The following is a 15,086-nucleotide window of genomic DNA, read 5'->3' as shown; positions in this document are numbered from 1 at the left end:
GTGTCTGTTTTTGTGCCAGTACCATGCTATTTTGATTGTTATAGCTTTGTAGTAGTATACCTTGAAATCTGGGATTGTGACACCTCCAGATGTGTTTTTTCCCTCCCCCAAGATTGTTTCGGCAGTTTGGGGTCTTTTGTGGTTCTGTACAAATTTTATGATTGTTCTACTTCTGTGGTAGGAGGCTGAATATTAACTATGCCATTTGAAGTGCTTGTAAAATCTATGTGGACATGTTCACCTTGCCGCTCAAATTAATTGTCTAGACCTGTGCTACCCAGTCTGGTATCCACTGGACACGTGGGGCCATTCAAATTGAAATTAACCAAAATTACATACAATTTAAAATTCAGTTCCTTACTCGCACTGTGGACATTTCAAGTATCACATGTGGCTAGAGGCTATCACATTGGACAGAGCAGATCTTGGATATTTCCATCATCATAGAAAATTCTATTGGACAGCATTAGCCTATACTCTAGAACTTGGAGGTAGATCTAGTTAGCAATATATTTGGCCACAAAGTTCCTTTCAATGGTTTTTCTTCTCAGAAACATCTCTCAAACACAGCAATCCCACTTGAGTATTACTGTCTTCACTAGGACTTCATCTATTTATGGTATGCTGGCTGGTCTCCTACAAACTTTTTCCAGCCTAGAGCATAGAACATAGCCCTGGCATGGGGTGCCTGGGTGGCTCAGTGGGTTAAAGCCTCTGCCTTCAGCTCAGGTCGTGATCTCAGTGTCCTGGGATCGAGCCCCACATAGGGCTCTCTGCTCAGCAGGGAGTCTGCTTCCTCCTCTCTCTCTCTGTCTGCCTCTCTGCCTACCTGTGATCTCTCTCTGTCAAATAAATAAATAAAATCTTAAAAAAAAAAAAAAAAAAGAACATAGCCCTGGCTTTATGGAAGAGAAATCACACGCACAGAGCTTCCCATGGCTGACTGTGTCACTCCGCCAAAACTGACTGAACCAACAAACAAAATCTCTCAGCACCCCACCACCTGTAGCAGCTTTTCCCAGCCTGTTTGGACCCTCAAAACTTTCGTTGTCAAAATTTGTCAACCCCTTGGGAATTTATACATCGCTTTATCTCTTTTTCATAATACATGATAAGTGACATTAGGTATATAATATTTTCATTTTAAAGCAGCATGTTTTTTTAAAGTTGCAAAGTTCATTTTAACATCTTTAAGAGGAAAAGACGAATGCCCACTTTCCCCCATGTAATAGGTGAGGCATGAAAGTTCATTGACTTTAACAGGTGTACATTGTTCCAGAACACTTAGATATAAGAAAGGGCAAATATAGTTCCTTGTCTACATCAAGTATAATCTGCTTTAAGCCTCCTATCACCTAGGTAGGCTAAAAAGCCCAGGGTCAGTTTTTCCTCCCCCAACCTTTGTATTGTATGGGAATTCTGGAGCTTTCGAAGTTTATCCCAAATGGCGGAAGCTCAGGTCCTTTTTTAAAAAACAAAGATTTTATTTTTATTTATTTAGAGAGAGCATGTGCGCAAGCAGAGGGGAGGGGCAGTGAGGGGGAGAGAGAAAGAGAAACCTCAAGTCGGTTTCCCACTGAGCATGGAGCCCAATGTGGGGCTTGATCCCATGACTCTCAGATCAGGACATGAGCCCAAATCAAGAGACACTCAACCAACTGACCCACCCAGGTGCCCAGGGGGTTAGGTCCTTAAACAATGGGAATTACTGTTGCTTTTCATCTTTGCCATCTGAAGGCAAAAACTGTGGCTCAGTTCCAATGTGCCAAGCTTGGTCACAGAGACCTTTGTCAAGACTCCCAGTCTACTATCTCTGAGGTCCTAGGACCAGGAGGACCTAAATCCCACCAGCCTCAGGGCCTCATTATTCCAGTGTAGCTGCAGCTGCAGCATTGTTTCCGTACCAGGAAGCCAGCTGCCTGCTCTTCTCAATCCAACCGTTAAAAATTGGCCCAAAAATTGAATAGGAAGGTCACAAAAGAGGATTTTCAAATGACCAAGAAGTTTCTCAGTATCATTAGTAAACATGGAAATGCACATTAAAAACCACAACGCAATGCCAAACACACTACCTAGAGTAGCTAAAATTAAAAAGATGGTCAATGTCAAGTGTTAAGAAGAATGTGGAGAAACTAGAATTCTCATACTCTACTAATGGAAGTATGAATTGGTAAAATTCCTTTTACTTACTAATTTGAGGAACTCTTTAAATATTATAGACATGATTTGTGTGTCAGATATAGGTACTAAAAATAGATCTTCCCACTGTGGCTTATCTTTTCACTCACAGTGGTGTGCTAATGAACAGAAGTTCTTGGGGTGCCTGGGTGGCTCAGTGGGTTGAGCCGCTGCCTTTGGCTCAGGTCATGATCTCAGGGTCCTGGGATCGAGTCCCGCATTGGGCTCTCTGCTCCGCAGGGAGCCTGCTTTCCCCTCTCTCTCTGCCTGCCTCTCTGTCTACTTGTGATCTCTCTCTGTCAAATAAATAAATAAAATCTTAAAAAAAAAAAAAGAAGTTCTTAATTTTAATGAAATCCAATGTATGTATCAGTTTTTGCTTTTATGCTCAGGGCTTTTTTGTCGTTTCCAATGTAAGAAATTTTTGCCTGCCCTCAGGCTGTGATAATAGTCTTTAATGTTTCTTCTAAAAGCCTCCCCCACCTTTTTTTTCTTTTCGTTTACATTAAGGCTGATGATCCATCTCAAATTACTTTTTTGTGTGTGGTATAAGGTAGGATTAAAGTTCTTTTTTCCTCCCGTAGAATTATCCTATCCCTCCAGGAAGCCAGGGACTGGGTGAAATTAGAGAGCCATTCACCTTGGGCACAAAATTTAAGGGGCATCAAAAAAAGCTTAGTAAACAAGGTAATGTTTAATACAATATTATTTAAAAATAAAAATTAATGTGGAAAATTTATGATGAACAAAATACCAAAATTTTAAATCTGACCCTACACTTACATGAGTACCTCACCATCACACTCTAAACTCCAGTCGTTTCTCCCAGCACCATGTATTGAAAAGACCATCACTTTTTCTCTTTCAATTGCATTGATGACCCTGTCATAAATCATATAAATGTACACATGTGTGGGTCAGTTTCAGGGCTCTTTATTTTGTTACGTTGGTCTGTCTGTCCTTGTACTTCACTGTCATTATTAATGTTGAGATGCCTAAATTATAACCATTACCGCTATTTCTGCTTCTGTACCTTTGCTTGCTAACCCATGAGGAGATGGAAAAATACCAGCAGACTTTCTATAGACACTCTGTAACCACACATCCCCCTCCCAGAATTGGGCCTGACAGAATGGCTGCTCCCGGGCCCCCCATCCGGCTCTGGGCCAAGAGATAACAGCCATCTGAGGCCAGAGAAACCCCCACCCGGAATTGGACGTAACAGAATGACTGCTCCTGGAACCCCCATCTAGCTCTGGGCCAAGAGATAACAACCATCTGGTGCCCCGCAGCTTGACAGGAAGACCCCGGTCAATCCTGAGGTGACACATACCCTAGCGGCGCCAACTCAGCAGTTTGAAGAATGACCCTTTGTTTGAAGAGCCCTTTGCCCTAACCAATAATCCATTCCCAGCCTTTTCCTGCTCTGTAGCGCACCAGTCATATTATAGAGTTCCTTTTTGATTTTCCCGTGGTATGTGGCGATTTGTTACAAGATACTATGATGTATGCTAAGTCCCTGCCTCCCCAAAAATAGTGTATAAAAAGTATTGTGATCCTGAGCTCAGGACCTCTTAGCGTCACTGGCAACGAGTATGCGGAGGTCCGGGTTCAAACTTGTAATAAATGACCCTTGCTGTTTGGCTTTGACTTTGGACTCTGGTGGTCGTCTTTGGGGGGTCTCAAAATTTGGGCACAACAATGTGACTTTGTAGTAACTCTTGAAGTTTGGTTGTGTCTTACAACTTTGATCTTCTTCAAAATTGTCTAGATATTCTACATCATTGGCATTTCTTTCTTTTTTTTTTAAGATTTATTTTATTTAGAGAGAGAGCACGTGCCCACATGTGAGCTGGGGGAGGGGCAGAAGGAGAGGGAGAGAGAGAATCTCAAACAACTTCCTACTAAGTGCAATGCCCAATGCAGGATCACAACCCAAGCCAAAACCAAGAGTTGGACACTCAACAGAGTGTCCCAGGCACCCAGGCATCCCAGGTCATTGGCATTTCTGTATTTTTTAATTATCATGTTAATTGTCACTCAAAAATATGCAGGATTTTTATTGGAATTGGACTGAATTTATAGGTCAGTTTAAGGATAATTAATATAGTAAAAATAATGAGTCTTCTGATCCATGAATGTGTTTGTCTTTCCATTTATTTAGGCCTTTTTTTTTTAAAGATTTTATTTATTTATTTGACAGACAGAGATCACAAGTAGGCAGAGAGGCAGGCAGAGAGAGAGGAGGAAGCAGGCTCCCTGTAGAGCAGAAAGCCCGATGTGGGGCTTGATCCCAGGACCCCGAGATCATGACCTGAGCCTGAGGCAGAAGCTTTAACCAAAACCAACTCAGCCACCCAGGCGCCCCTATTTAGGTCTTTTTAATTTCTTTTAATAATATTTAGCTTTCAATAAAGAGGGATTTTTGGAGCTATAGTAAATAATTTTTTGTCATTTTAAGGAAATGTTTAAACAAATCGAAAGCACATAGAAGTGCATAATAAGGGGCACCTGGGTGGCTTAGTGGGTTAAAGCCTCTGCCTTTGCTCAGGTCCTGGGATCCAGCGGAGCCCTGAGTTGGACTCTCTGCTCAGCGGGGAGCCTGCTTCCCTTCCTCCCTCTCTGCCTGCCTCTCTGCCTACTTGTGATCTCTATCTGTCAAATAAAAAAAATAAAATAAAATAAATCTTTAAAAAAAAAAGTGCATAATGAATCTTCATGATTCCATAACCCAGCTTCAACTCAGACATTATTTTGAGGCAAATGTCGGGTAACCTAATTTCATTCATAATTAAATATGTGTTTCTAAAAGGTAAAGACTTTTTTAAGAGAAAATACTTAATCACAGGATCATTATATGCCTAAAAATTTAACAATAATCTTTGAGTTCCATCAAATATCCATCAGTATTCAAATACCAAATGTATCATAAATGATATAAATTATTTTGTACAGTCTGTTTGACTCAAGATCTAAATAAGATTCACATATTGAGACTGGTTGGTGTGTTTAATTTCCTTATAATTTGGAGGTAGATTCCCTACCTCCAAATATTTCTTTTATTCTTTCCATTTATATGTTAAAGAAATGGATCATTTGTCCTCTAGAGTTTTGCAAGCAAGATTTTACTGATTAAATACCCCTGTTGCTATTTAATATGTTCCATTTTTCTTCTCTATTTCTTTAAATGGGGAAGTTGGGTCTAAGACTTATCAGAATTACTTCTTTGGAGAGATGTGAGACAATTTCAAAGGTCATGATGATTATTAGGAGGGACACAATGTCTAGTATTTTATTTTATTTTATTTTTTATTATTATTTTTTTAAAGATTTTATTTATTTGGCAGACAGAGATCAAAAGTAGGCAGAGAAGCAGGCAGAGGGAGAGAAAGAGGAGAAGCAGGCTTCCCACCGAGCAGAGAGCCCTATGTGGGCCTCAATCCCAGGATCCTGAGATCATGACCTGAGCCCAAGGCAGAGGCTTAACCCACTGAGCCACCCAGGCACCCATAAATAAAATCTTTAAAAAATAATAATAAATACCTCAAAATAAAATGGACTTTTCTATATTGACCTTTTATCTAAAAATCTTGCTTAATTTGCTTATCAATCCTGAAAATGGATCGGTAGATGCTTTTCCAAAGGCATTTTGTGATTCCCTACACAGTCCCATTGTCTGCATATGATAACTTTATTTCTTCCTTTCTAATCCTATGACTTCTATTTCTTTTCCTTGCTTTATTGCATGGAGTAGGATTCTCAGTACTGTGTTCAGTAGATAGCGGGGATTTTTATCTTCTTTTTTTTATGTAGAGAAAGGTTTTCTTTAATTCACCATTTATGTGTAATGTTTGCTGTGTGGTTTTTGTAAATATTGTTTAGCAGATGAAGAAAGCTCCCTTTTACTTCTGGTTTGCTAAGAATTTTAGCATGAATGGGTGCTGAATTTTATCAAGCAATTTTGCCTTACTTTGATGTTCATACGATTTTTCTTGTTTATTCTATTAAACTGCTGAATTACAATGAATTTTTAAAATATTAAACCAACTGTGAATTCCTGAAACAAATATAACATGTTTGTGATACTGTTCATGATCCTTTTTATATATTGTTGGATCAAGTTTGCCGATATTAAGTTTAGGAATTTTGCGTCTGTTTCCATGAAGGAGACTGACCTGTGAGTTTTCCTTTCTAATAATCTTTTTTTTTCTTTTAAATATTTTATTTATTTATTTGTCAGAGAGAGAGAGAGAGAGAGAGAGAGCAAGAGCGAGCACAGGCAGAGAGGCAGGCAGAGTCAGAGGGAGAAGAAGGCTCCTTGCTCCGCAGGGAGCCCGATCCCAGGACGCTGGGATCATGACCCGAGCCGAAGGCAGCTGCTTAACCAACTGAGCCACCAGGCGTCCCTCCTTTCTAATAATCTTGATCAGATTCTAGAATCAAGGTTAATTCAGCCTCCTAAAGTAAAGGGAGAAGTGGTTTCTTTTCTACCTCATTAGCATAACCAAGGCATTCCTATCACTCAGGAAATTCCCAGTGTTTTTGAAGCTCTGTGTCAGGAGTCTGGGACAAACACCAGATGTGTTCTTTATTATAACACCACACACACACACACATATATAGACACACACACACACACACACACACAATGGTGGGGGAAGAGATTGAAAAATTGGCTGATATAAATATATTTGTGGAGGCTGATCAATCCCAACTTCTTGAGGCAGGCTGGAAACATAGGCAGGGTTTCTATTTTCAATCATTTTTTTAAAAAATTAAATTAAATTATTATTTATTTTTAAAAATATTTTATTTATTTATTTGACAGAGAGAGAGAGATACAGTGAGAGAGGGAACACAAGCAGGGGGAGTGGGAGAGAGAGAAGCAGGCTTCCAGCTGAGCAGGGAGCCAGATGTGGGGCTTGATCCCAGGACCCTGGGATCATGACCTGAGCAGAAAGCAGACGCTTGATGACTGAACCACCTAGGTACCCCTAAGCATCCAACTCTTGATCTCATCTTAGGTCTTGATATTGATCTTTATCTTGATCTTAGGGTCATGAGGTCAAGCTCTCCATGAGGCCCAGTATAAAGCCAACTTAAAAACAACAACAACAACAACAAAACAACTGATTTTTGTGTGTTGATACTGCATTCTGTAACTTTGCTAAATTCATTTATTAGTTCTAATTGGGTTTTGTTTGTGTGTGTGTGTGTGTGTGTGTGTGTATTCTTTACGATTTTCTGTAAGTAAGTTTATGTCATCTACGAATAGAGATAGAGATTGTTTAACTTTTCCTTTCCAAAGGAAATGATGGCTTATACTTTTCTTACCTAATTGCTCTGTTTGGAGTTTCTAGCACAATGTTAAAGAAAAGTAGTGAAATTGGGCATCCTTGTCTGTTCACTACCTTAAAAGAAAAGCTCTCAGGCTTTTGCTATTGAGAATGATATTAGCTATGGGTTTTTCATTAATACCCCTTACTATGGGTGCCTGGGTGGCTCAGTGGGTTAAGCTGCTGCCTTCAGCTCAGGTCATGATCTCAGGGTCCTGGGATCGAGTCCCGCATCGGGCTCTCTGCTCAGCAGGGAGCCTGCTTCCCTCTCTCTCTCTGCCTGCCTCTCCATCTACTTATGATTTCTCTCTGTCAAATAAATAAATAAAATCTTAAAAAAAAATACCCTTTACTATATTGAGGAAATTCCCTTCTATTCCTAGTTTGTTGAGTGTTTTTTTTTAATTAAATCATGAATAGGTGTTGGATTTTGGCAATCCATTTTCTCCACCAGTTGAGATAATTGTCCAGCTTTTTTCCCCTTTGTGTTATTAATGTGGTGTAGCACATTGATTTACTTTCTTATGTTGAATCACCTTTCCTGGGAGAATTTTTGCTTTTAACACTTTTATTCAACTTTGTTTAGCTAAAATATTTGGCAATACTATGAATAATATTAATAGGCTCTTATAATACACTCTCCAAGACTGATGTCATGATTCAAAAGGGAGAAATAAAAATTGTTTTATTTGAAATGGTAACAAATGTAATTTTGCCTTTAAAGTGACTTGGAATGTGCTTGCAAAAAACTCCGGAGTTTACGTTACTGATCGGGAAATTCTGCCCTAAAGGATAAAATAAAAATTCCATCATTTGGCAAAATCTGGCTTCCACTTCTATTTTCAGCTTTTGTTTTAGCAAATGTGCACCTGACACTCATGACTTTATAATCTTCTTGGGGATGTTGCTTTGGACTTGCCTGGAATGCTCTTTTTTCACCTAAAAACTTTCTGCTGATTCTTCAGACTCCAGTACAAATGGCCACTTCTTGAGTAACTTTTCCATTTCTCCCAGGCAGTGAATCCCTGTCCTTTTATTCTCTGATGCTTATATTTCTGTTATATATTTATTTATTAATATATCGATAAACTTTATAATTTATTTATTAATATATTTAGATGCTTCTGTTTTATATTTATTTACATGTGGTTTATGTGCTCTATATTTACCACACTGTATTATAACTTAACTGTTTAGACATCTGATTTCCCTATTAATGTGAATTCCCAGAATACAGGGGTCATATTTATCTTTGTAGTCCTAGCACCCAAGCTAATGCCTAGAACTTAGTAAGCACTCATTAAATGATCTATGAATACATGAAAGGGGTGCCAGTTGTGCTGTGGTTATGGACACCAACTGGATCAATATTTGTGTCTGTAAGAGGAAATGTACTCTTGATTCTCTAACCTAGAACATTTTCTGATTTTATTTTTTTCTCTTTGTGCCATTCTAGACTTCAAAGCAGCATACATTGAAAAAGATCCAGAAACTCACAGGTCAGAAAGATCCTATCCCTTATTCTTCAGCTCAAGGCTAATGACAAATCAACTGTGGGTCTCTTTTAAAACTCCAGACTTTAATAACAGGTTGAGGGAGGGAATTGGAAAAAGATTATGTAAATGAAAGAAAAGTGCTTATTCTTTCTAGCATCTCCAAAGATTTACTAGATTCTTTTTAGCAACTTCCAAAGAGATGTAAACAGATTGATAATTCTTCCTATGCTTCCTTTACCCATTCTTTTTTGCCTAATTTTCCTTTTGTGTAGAACTCAAAGTATCAGGAAAGAAATTGGGTGAGATTAATGTTTGGTGCAGGAAGTTCCGATAACTTTTTCCCCTGTCATAGGCACTGGATAGACTCCTTTGGGGGAAAAAATATGTGTTATGAACTTTGGTTCCCCTACTCCAACTCCCTACTCGCATGATTGTTCCTGCTCTTTCCAACAGCTTCATCTACTCCACGGTGAAGGCAGCATAGTAGAGTTCAAAATATAAAAACTTGAGCCCTGGGTTAAGTCTGAGCTCTACCAGTAATTAACTTCACCTTTGTTTTCTTATCTGTAAAACAAGGGGGTGGAACATGGTAGAGGTGGTATCAATGATGAGGGAGCAGGAGGCTGGCTGAAGACAAAGCAAAAGCTGGCACCTTGCACCCCTCTCCACCCGCTCCCCTCAATAATGTGTGTGACATCACTCAGGCACCCCTGACTGCCATAAATGAGAAAACAGTTAACTTGCAGACATCAAAATCCTGCAAGACAGAGTCTTCCTTGGTTTACAAATGTCCTAGATATCTACAAACAAAGAAGTTACCTTATCAATAGCACAATTTCCAGAGGCAAATAACTCAGTTCCTCAAGCCCTAAATAAAGTCAAATCTCTTCTAAACCTAAATCTCACTAACAAAGATGCTTTGATAGCAGAAATGTGAATGGCTTGCCAAAAGACAACATTGATCAAGCCACAAGGCCTCTGGCACCTTGTAGGCCCTCTTTAGCATATGAAAACTCCATTGACACCTCCCTTCCCTCACAACCGGGGGCAGCAGCTCTTCCTGCCCAGGGGTCCTGTCCCCGTGCTTTAATAAACCACTATTTTGCACCAAAGATGTCTCAAGAAATCTTTCTTGGTCATGGGCTCCAGACCTCAGCCCACGGAACCTCACCTAGGTTCTAGAACTTCATCATCAACAATTAGGGTGCTAAAAGCTTCCTTATCTCTGCTCCCAGCTTCCCAGTGGGAAGAAAACCTTAGGATGAGCTGCTCTGAAGCTAATGGGACACAGTGAGTAGAGTTGACCTTCTCTATCCATTTCTCCTCTCTTCAGCTTACTCTACTGATAAACTCTGTAGGAGTGAAGAGAAAGGTACCTAGTACTGTTTTACTTCCTTCAGAATGATAGCTGTTCCTTTTCTAAGTCAAGTCACTATTTTTACTGGTTTCCTTACTAGTACTTTAATATCACTTCAGTGACATTGACCTACTCTTGTATCCAGATTTTCAGGTCTCCCTATGGGATGGGCCCAGGAGTACGCATTCTGGTCAATGGAGAGAAGTCTTCAACAGATCTTCCAACATCTGGAATGTGCAAGGTCAGGGAAGGTCGTTTCTGGGAGGAGGTTGGGTGGTGCAAGTTTTTGTTTTTGTCTTAAGTAAACTCGAATTGAATTGAATTGAATTCTCGAGATCAAGAATTGCATGCTCTACCAACTGAGCTAGCCAGATACCCCAAAGGTGGTAGAACTTTTAAGAGGGAGGAAGAGACCGAAGAAAGGAGGTGGGAAAGAGGGAAAGAGGGAGGGAAAAAGAGAGGGAAAAGAGAGATTGTTAGTTGGTTGCTTATTTACTTAGTTTGGGCAGTGGGGACAAATTCTGGGTCCAAAGGTTTAGTCCATGGATCATTTCTGATTGGAATGGAGACCCATACCTTCCTCTCCTCCTTATAGAGGAATTCTTTATGTAAGTAATTGATATTGGGGAAAACAACCTCTTCTGTTGTTACTGTTCTCCCTCAGGCCAAAATATTTCACATGTGAAATAGCCATTACCTTTCCCTTTTCCTACTTTTTCCTGCCTCAAAGCAAATGGAAACTTTTATTTCCTATATCAGGTCTTATGGAATTGTGTTTGCTTGAATCACAGGATACGATTTCTTCCTCCACCTCCTCTGTGCTTGTGGCTCAGGAGCCTGTTCTACCCTGTTGTGGCTGTAAGAAGGCAAAACATTCTGCTAACTACAGCAAATCCTGCGGATCATTATGCAACAACTCCAGCCTGTCCCACCTTCCTGTCTTTTCTGAAGGAACAACCTTGAAACTCTAGAGCCATAATTTACCTAGTTTACCCAAAAACCAGTCTTCCATGTTAAGGAACCAACGCACAGCCCTGCCTCCTTTTCAGCTCTCAGAGTTTGGGAAATCAAAACTGTTACAGAATTTGGAAGTTCTTTCACCCTTAAGATCCCAAAACTCTATTATCAACTCTGTGTTTGAAACCCCAGATCTCTGCCAACAAGAAAAAACAAAGAATGGGGGAGAGAGCAAGAGTCATTTGACATTGGATCATGTGCCAGATTTTATTTTCACCAAGGCAAGACCATGATTCTTGCGGTGGGCTCCAATCTGGTTCTCTCCTTTGGCTAGGTGGGAGTTAGAGGGACATATAGCTTGGAAGGTTTATACTTTGAGGGAAGAAACGTTGCCTCTGCCGGTGAGGGAATCATGGGCAATGCTGAATTATTTAACTGAGGCACAAGGAGGAGTTCCTGAACCACAGAAATCTCAAATCCAGGTATCTATGCCCATTTATCAAAGCACTGAACAAAGTCTCTACATTAAATTCCCAAACTGTACATTATTTCGGCTCCCTGTGAATATTGGAGTGGAATCTGGATTAAATCGAACAGAAACAAAAATTTCAGTCAATTATCCCAGGTAAGCAGTCACAACTTGGGGATGGCCCACAAATCCTTGAATCCAGGTCCTTAGTTACATCATTGGGCATGCCACTTCCCAAAAGTTTAGGAGCTGATGTAATTCCAGAGAAAACCCCTGGACTGCAGGAGCAGCCAAAACATGTTCTAGAACTTAATATAGAACAGAAGGTCATAGGTTTTCTGGAAAAAAAGGATTCAGCAGCATAAGTCCCACATGACTAATGTGGAATTGACCCCAAGGCTACCATGTCAAGTTACAGAGAGCATAAAGGTAACTCCTTTAGCATTACTTCAAGTCATGGCTTCAATGGGGATGATCCCAGAATCACATTCAGAAGTGATAGAATCTGTGGGTTTGTTCCCACAGCCACCAGACAAAGTTGGGAAACCAATGGAAACCACAAAAAAAGTGAGTGTAAGCACTAAACCATCATATCAAGTCACTAAACCACTGGAGGTAACACCAAATGCTCAGCATCAAGTTATGGAATCCAAGGTGACCTCCAGACGACTGAATCAAGTCACAGATAATGTGAGGGTAACGCCTGCAGCATTGCTTCAAGTCATGGATTCTATGGGGATGATTAATGAATCACATCCACATATCATAAAACCAGTGGGAATAACCCCAAGAACACCATCTCAAGCCATGAAATCAGGGGAAATAACCACATCATTGGACCATAAAGTCATACCATCGGGAAAGATGCATCCAAAGGCACAATATACAGTTGTGGAAACTGTGGCAATGACTTTTAGGCCACATCCTGAAGTTACTGGATCAGTGAATATAACCTCAAAGCCACAAAGTCAAATCACAGGACCATTGAAGATTCCTCCAGGGCCAATATGTCAAAATACAAGATCATTGGAAATGATCTCCAGTCCATTGCATCAAGTTACTGATTACATGAAAGTTACTCCAGTGGCACTATTACAAGCTATGGATTTCGTGGGAATAATTCCACCAGCACAGCCACATGTTATAGAATCTGGAGATTCACAGTCTGAAATTGCAACTTTGGCTGCAGGAGAAGCTCAACCAGTTTTGACATCTTCTACCTCTCCTCCTACTATTGGTCCACCTGGAGTTGTAGGATCTGTGGGTTTACCTCCAAAGCCACCATTTAAAGTCACAGAATCAGTAGAGACGATTCCAATGCCATCACATCAATCCATACATTCTTTAAAGGTAACTCCAGTAGCACTGGGGTCATCCATGGGAATGATCATAACACTACAATCACAAGTTGCAGAAGTCAGGATTTGACCTCAAGGCCAGTATCTTAAGTCAGGAAACCTCTGGAGTTGACTCCTGGGTCATGGATTCATGCGCAAGACTCTGTGGAGTTGATTCCACCACCATATGTTCAAGGCACAAAAACTACAGCATTAACCCCAGGGCTACCTCATCAAGTCATGGAATCTCTAAGGCTGACCCCATGGCATCAGATTTTAGAATCTTCAGAGATGAGTCCAAGGCAAAGCCATCAAATGATGGAAACTATGGGGTCGGCTTCTGACCCCATTATCAGAAATGTGACTGAGTCAAAACAGTCACATCATCAAATAATGGAACATTTAGGGACAGTCCCAAGATCACTGGGTCAAAGAGCAGCATCTAAGAAAATGAGCCAAAAGCCACTGCATCAAGTCACAGAATCTGTAGTAATGACCACCACATCTCTACTTCTAGGTGCAGAATATTTGGGGGTGAAGCCAATGTCACAACTTAATATTGTGGATTCTATCATGTTACCCCTAGGATTGCACAATGTAACATGTGTAGACATGACTCCAGGTTCGGTCCCACAGATGGTGAAATATGGACAGCTGATCCCAACTGTGAGCCCTAGAGAACTGGCCCCAGAACTTCAACTGCAGATTGTAACATCTAATGAGTTGGCTCCTATTTCACAGCTGGAAAGTGGGAATTCTGTGAAGTTAGCCCCAGGGTCACAGCTTCAAGGTGTGAAATCTATTCATTTTACCCTAGGAACACAACAACAAAGTCAAAAAAAATCTGCTGAGTTAGCCAAGGCACCACAGTTGCAAAATAGGAAATTGCTAGATTTGACCCACAATTCACAGTTGCAAGGTCTGGAATATGTTCATTTGGCTCTACCACTGAAGTTTTCAGATACAAAAGCTGTGAAGCTGATCCTAAGACCAACCCAGGAAGAGAAGAAATCCATGGAGTTTGCCCCAAAGCCATGGATACAAGATGGAAGATATAAGGAGACCGCCCCAGTACTATTGCTTAAAGATGTGAAATTTCCTCAAATGGTAGAATGTAGAAATGTGATTCCTGAAACACAGGTGGAAATAATGGAACATTATTGGAAACATGAGGAGCTGATCTCAGGGGCACACATTCAAGCAGTAAAATCTGCAGAGCTGAACCTCAAGCCAAATCATCAAGCCATAGAACCTGAAGGATTAACCCCATGGCATCAAGCTTTGAAATCTTCAGGAATGATCCCACAGCCAGGATATCAAGGAGCAGAAGTAGAGTTGATTTCCGACCCTTGTCACCACAGGAAAGAATCTATGGAATTGACACAATCATCTTTAAGAAGTACTCCAGGGCCATTGAACCAGACTTAAGAATCTATGCAGGTGAACTCAGTGCCATTCCAAGGTGCTCTTGAGACAATGCTCCAAGGTGTAAAAGCCTTGGAGACTTGAATGCCTCAACACATAACACAAGAATCTCCAGAGTTAGTACCAGGATCAGAGATGCAAGGAATGAATCCAGAAGTGTTGAACCCAGAGTCCTAAAGTATGAAGTTTGTTCATCTGAATCTAGGACGGTATTCAGAATTTATGAACTATAAGAAGTTGAACCCAGAACCTCAATTTCAAGGTGTGAAATCTGTGCTGCTGACCCCAGAAACACAGCCCCAAAGTACAAAATCTGAGGAGTTAACTCTAGGTCTGTTAATGCATGGCAGTAAAGTTGTGGATTTAACTGTACCACTGGAAGTATCTAAGAGGTTGATTCCTTTTTTTTAAAAAAAGATTTTATTTATTTATTTGACAGAGATCACAAGTAGGCAGAGAGGCGAAAGCAGGCTCCCCGCTGAGCAGAGAGCCTGATGTGGGGCTTGAACCCAGGATGCTGGGATCATGACC

General features: G+C 40.4%; 2 protein-coding genes across 2 annotated transcripts; both read left to right on the top strand.

Moving 5' to 3' along the window:
- The first annotated feature begins 11,168 nt into the window (after positions 1–11,168).
- On the top strand, positions 11,169–13,629 carry LOC123390222. Its single transcript, XM_045073874.1, has one exon. The coding sequence runs from the start codon at positions 12,166–12,168 to the stop codon at positions 13,219–13,221; it is 1,056 nt and encodes a 351-aa protein (XP_044929809.1). The 5' UTR covers positions 11,169–12,165; the 3' UTR covers positions 13,222–13,629.
- Positions 13,623–14,936, top strand: LOC123390232 (uncharacterized protein C2orf16-like). Its single transcript, XM_045073901.1, has one exon. It carries the CDS (start codon positions 13,623–13,625, stop codon positions 14,556–14,558), a length of 936 nt encoding a protein of 311 aa, XP_044929836.1. The 3' UTR covers positions 14,559–14,936.
- Positions 14,937–15,086: the final 150 nt, after the last annotated feature.

Source organism: Mustela putorius, unplaced genomic scaffold (assembly GCF_011764305.1).
Source record: "Mustela putorius furo isolate JIRA1106 unplaced genomic scaffold, ASM1176430v1.1 tig00537293_pilon_pilon_pilon, whole genome shotgun sequence".
Lineage (NCBI taxonomy): Eukaryota > Metazoa > Chordata > Mammalia > Carnivora > Mustelidae > Mustela > Mustela putorius.
This window is presented reverse-complemented; position numbering and strand designations above follow the sequence as displayed.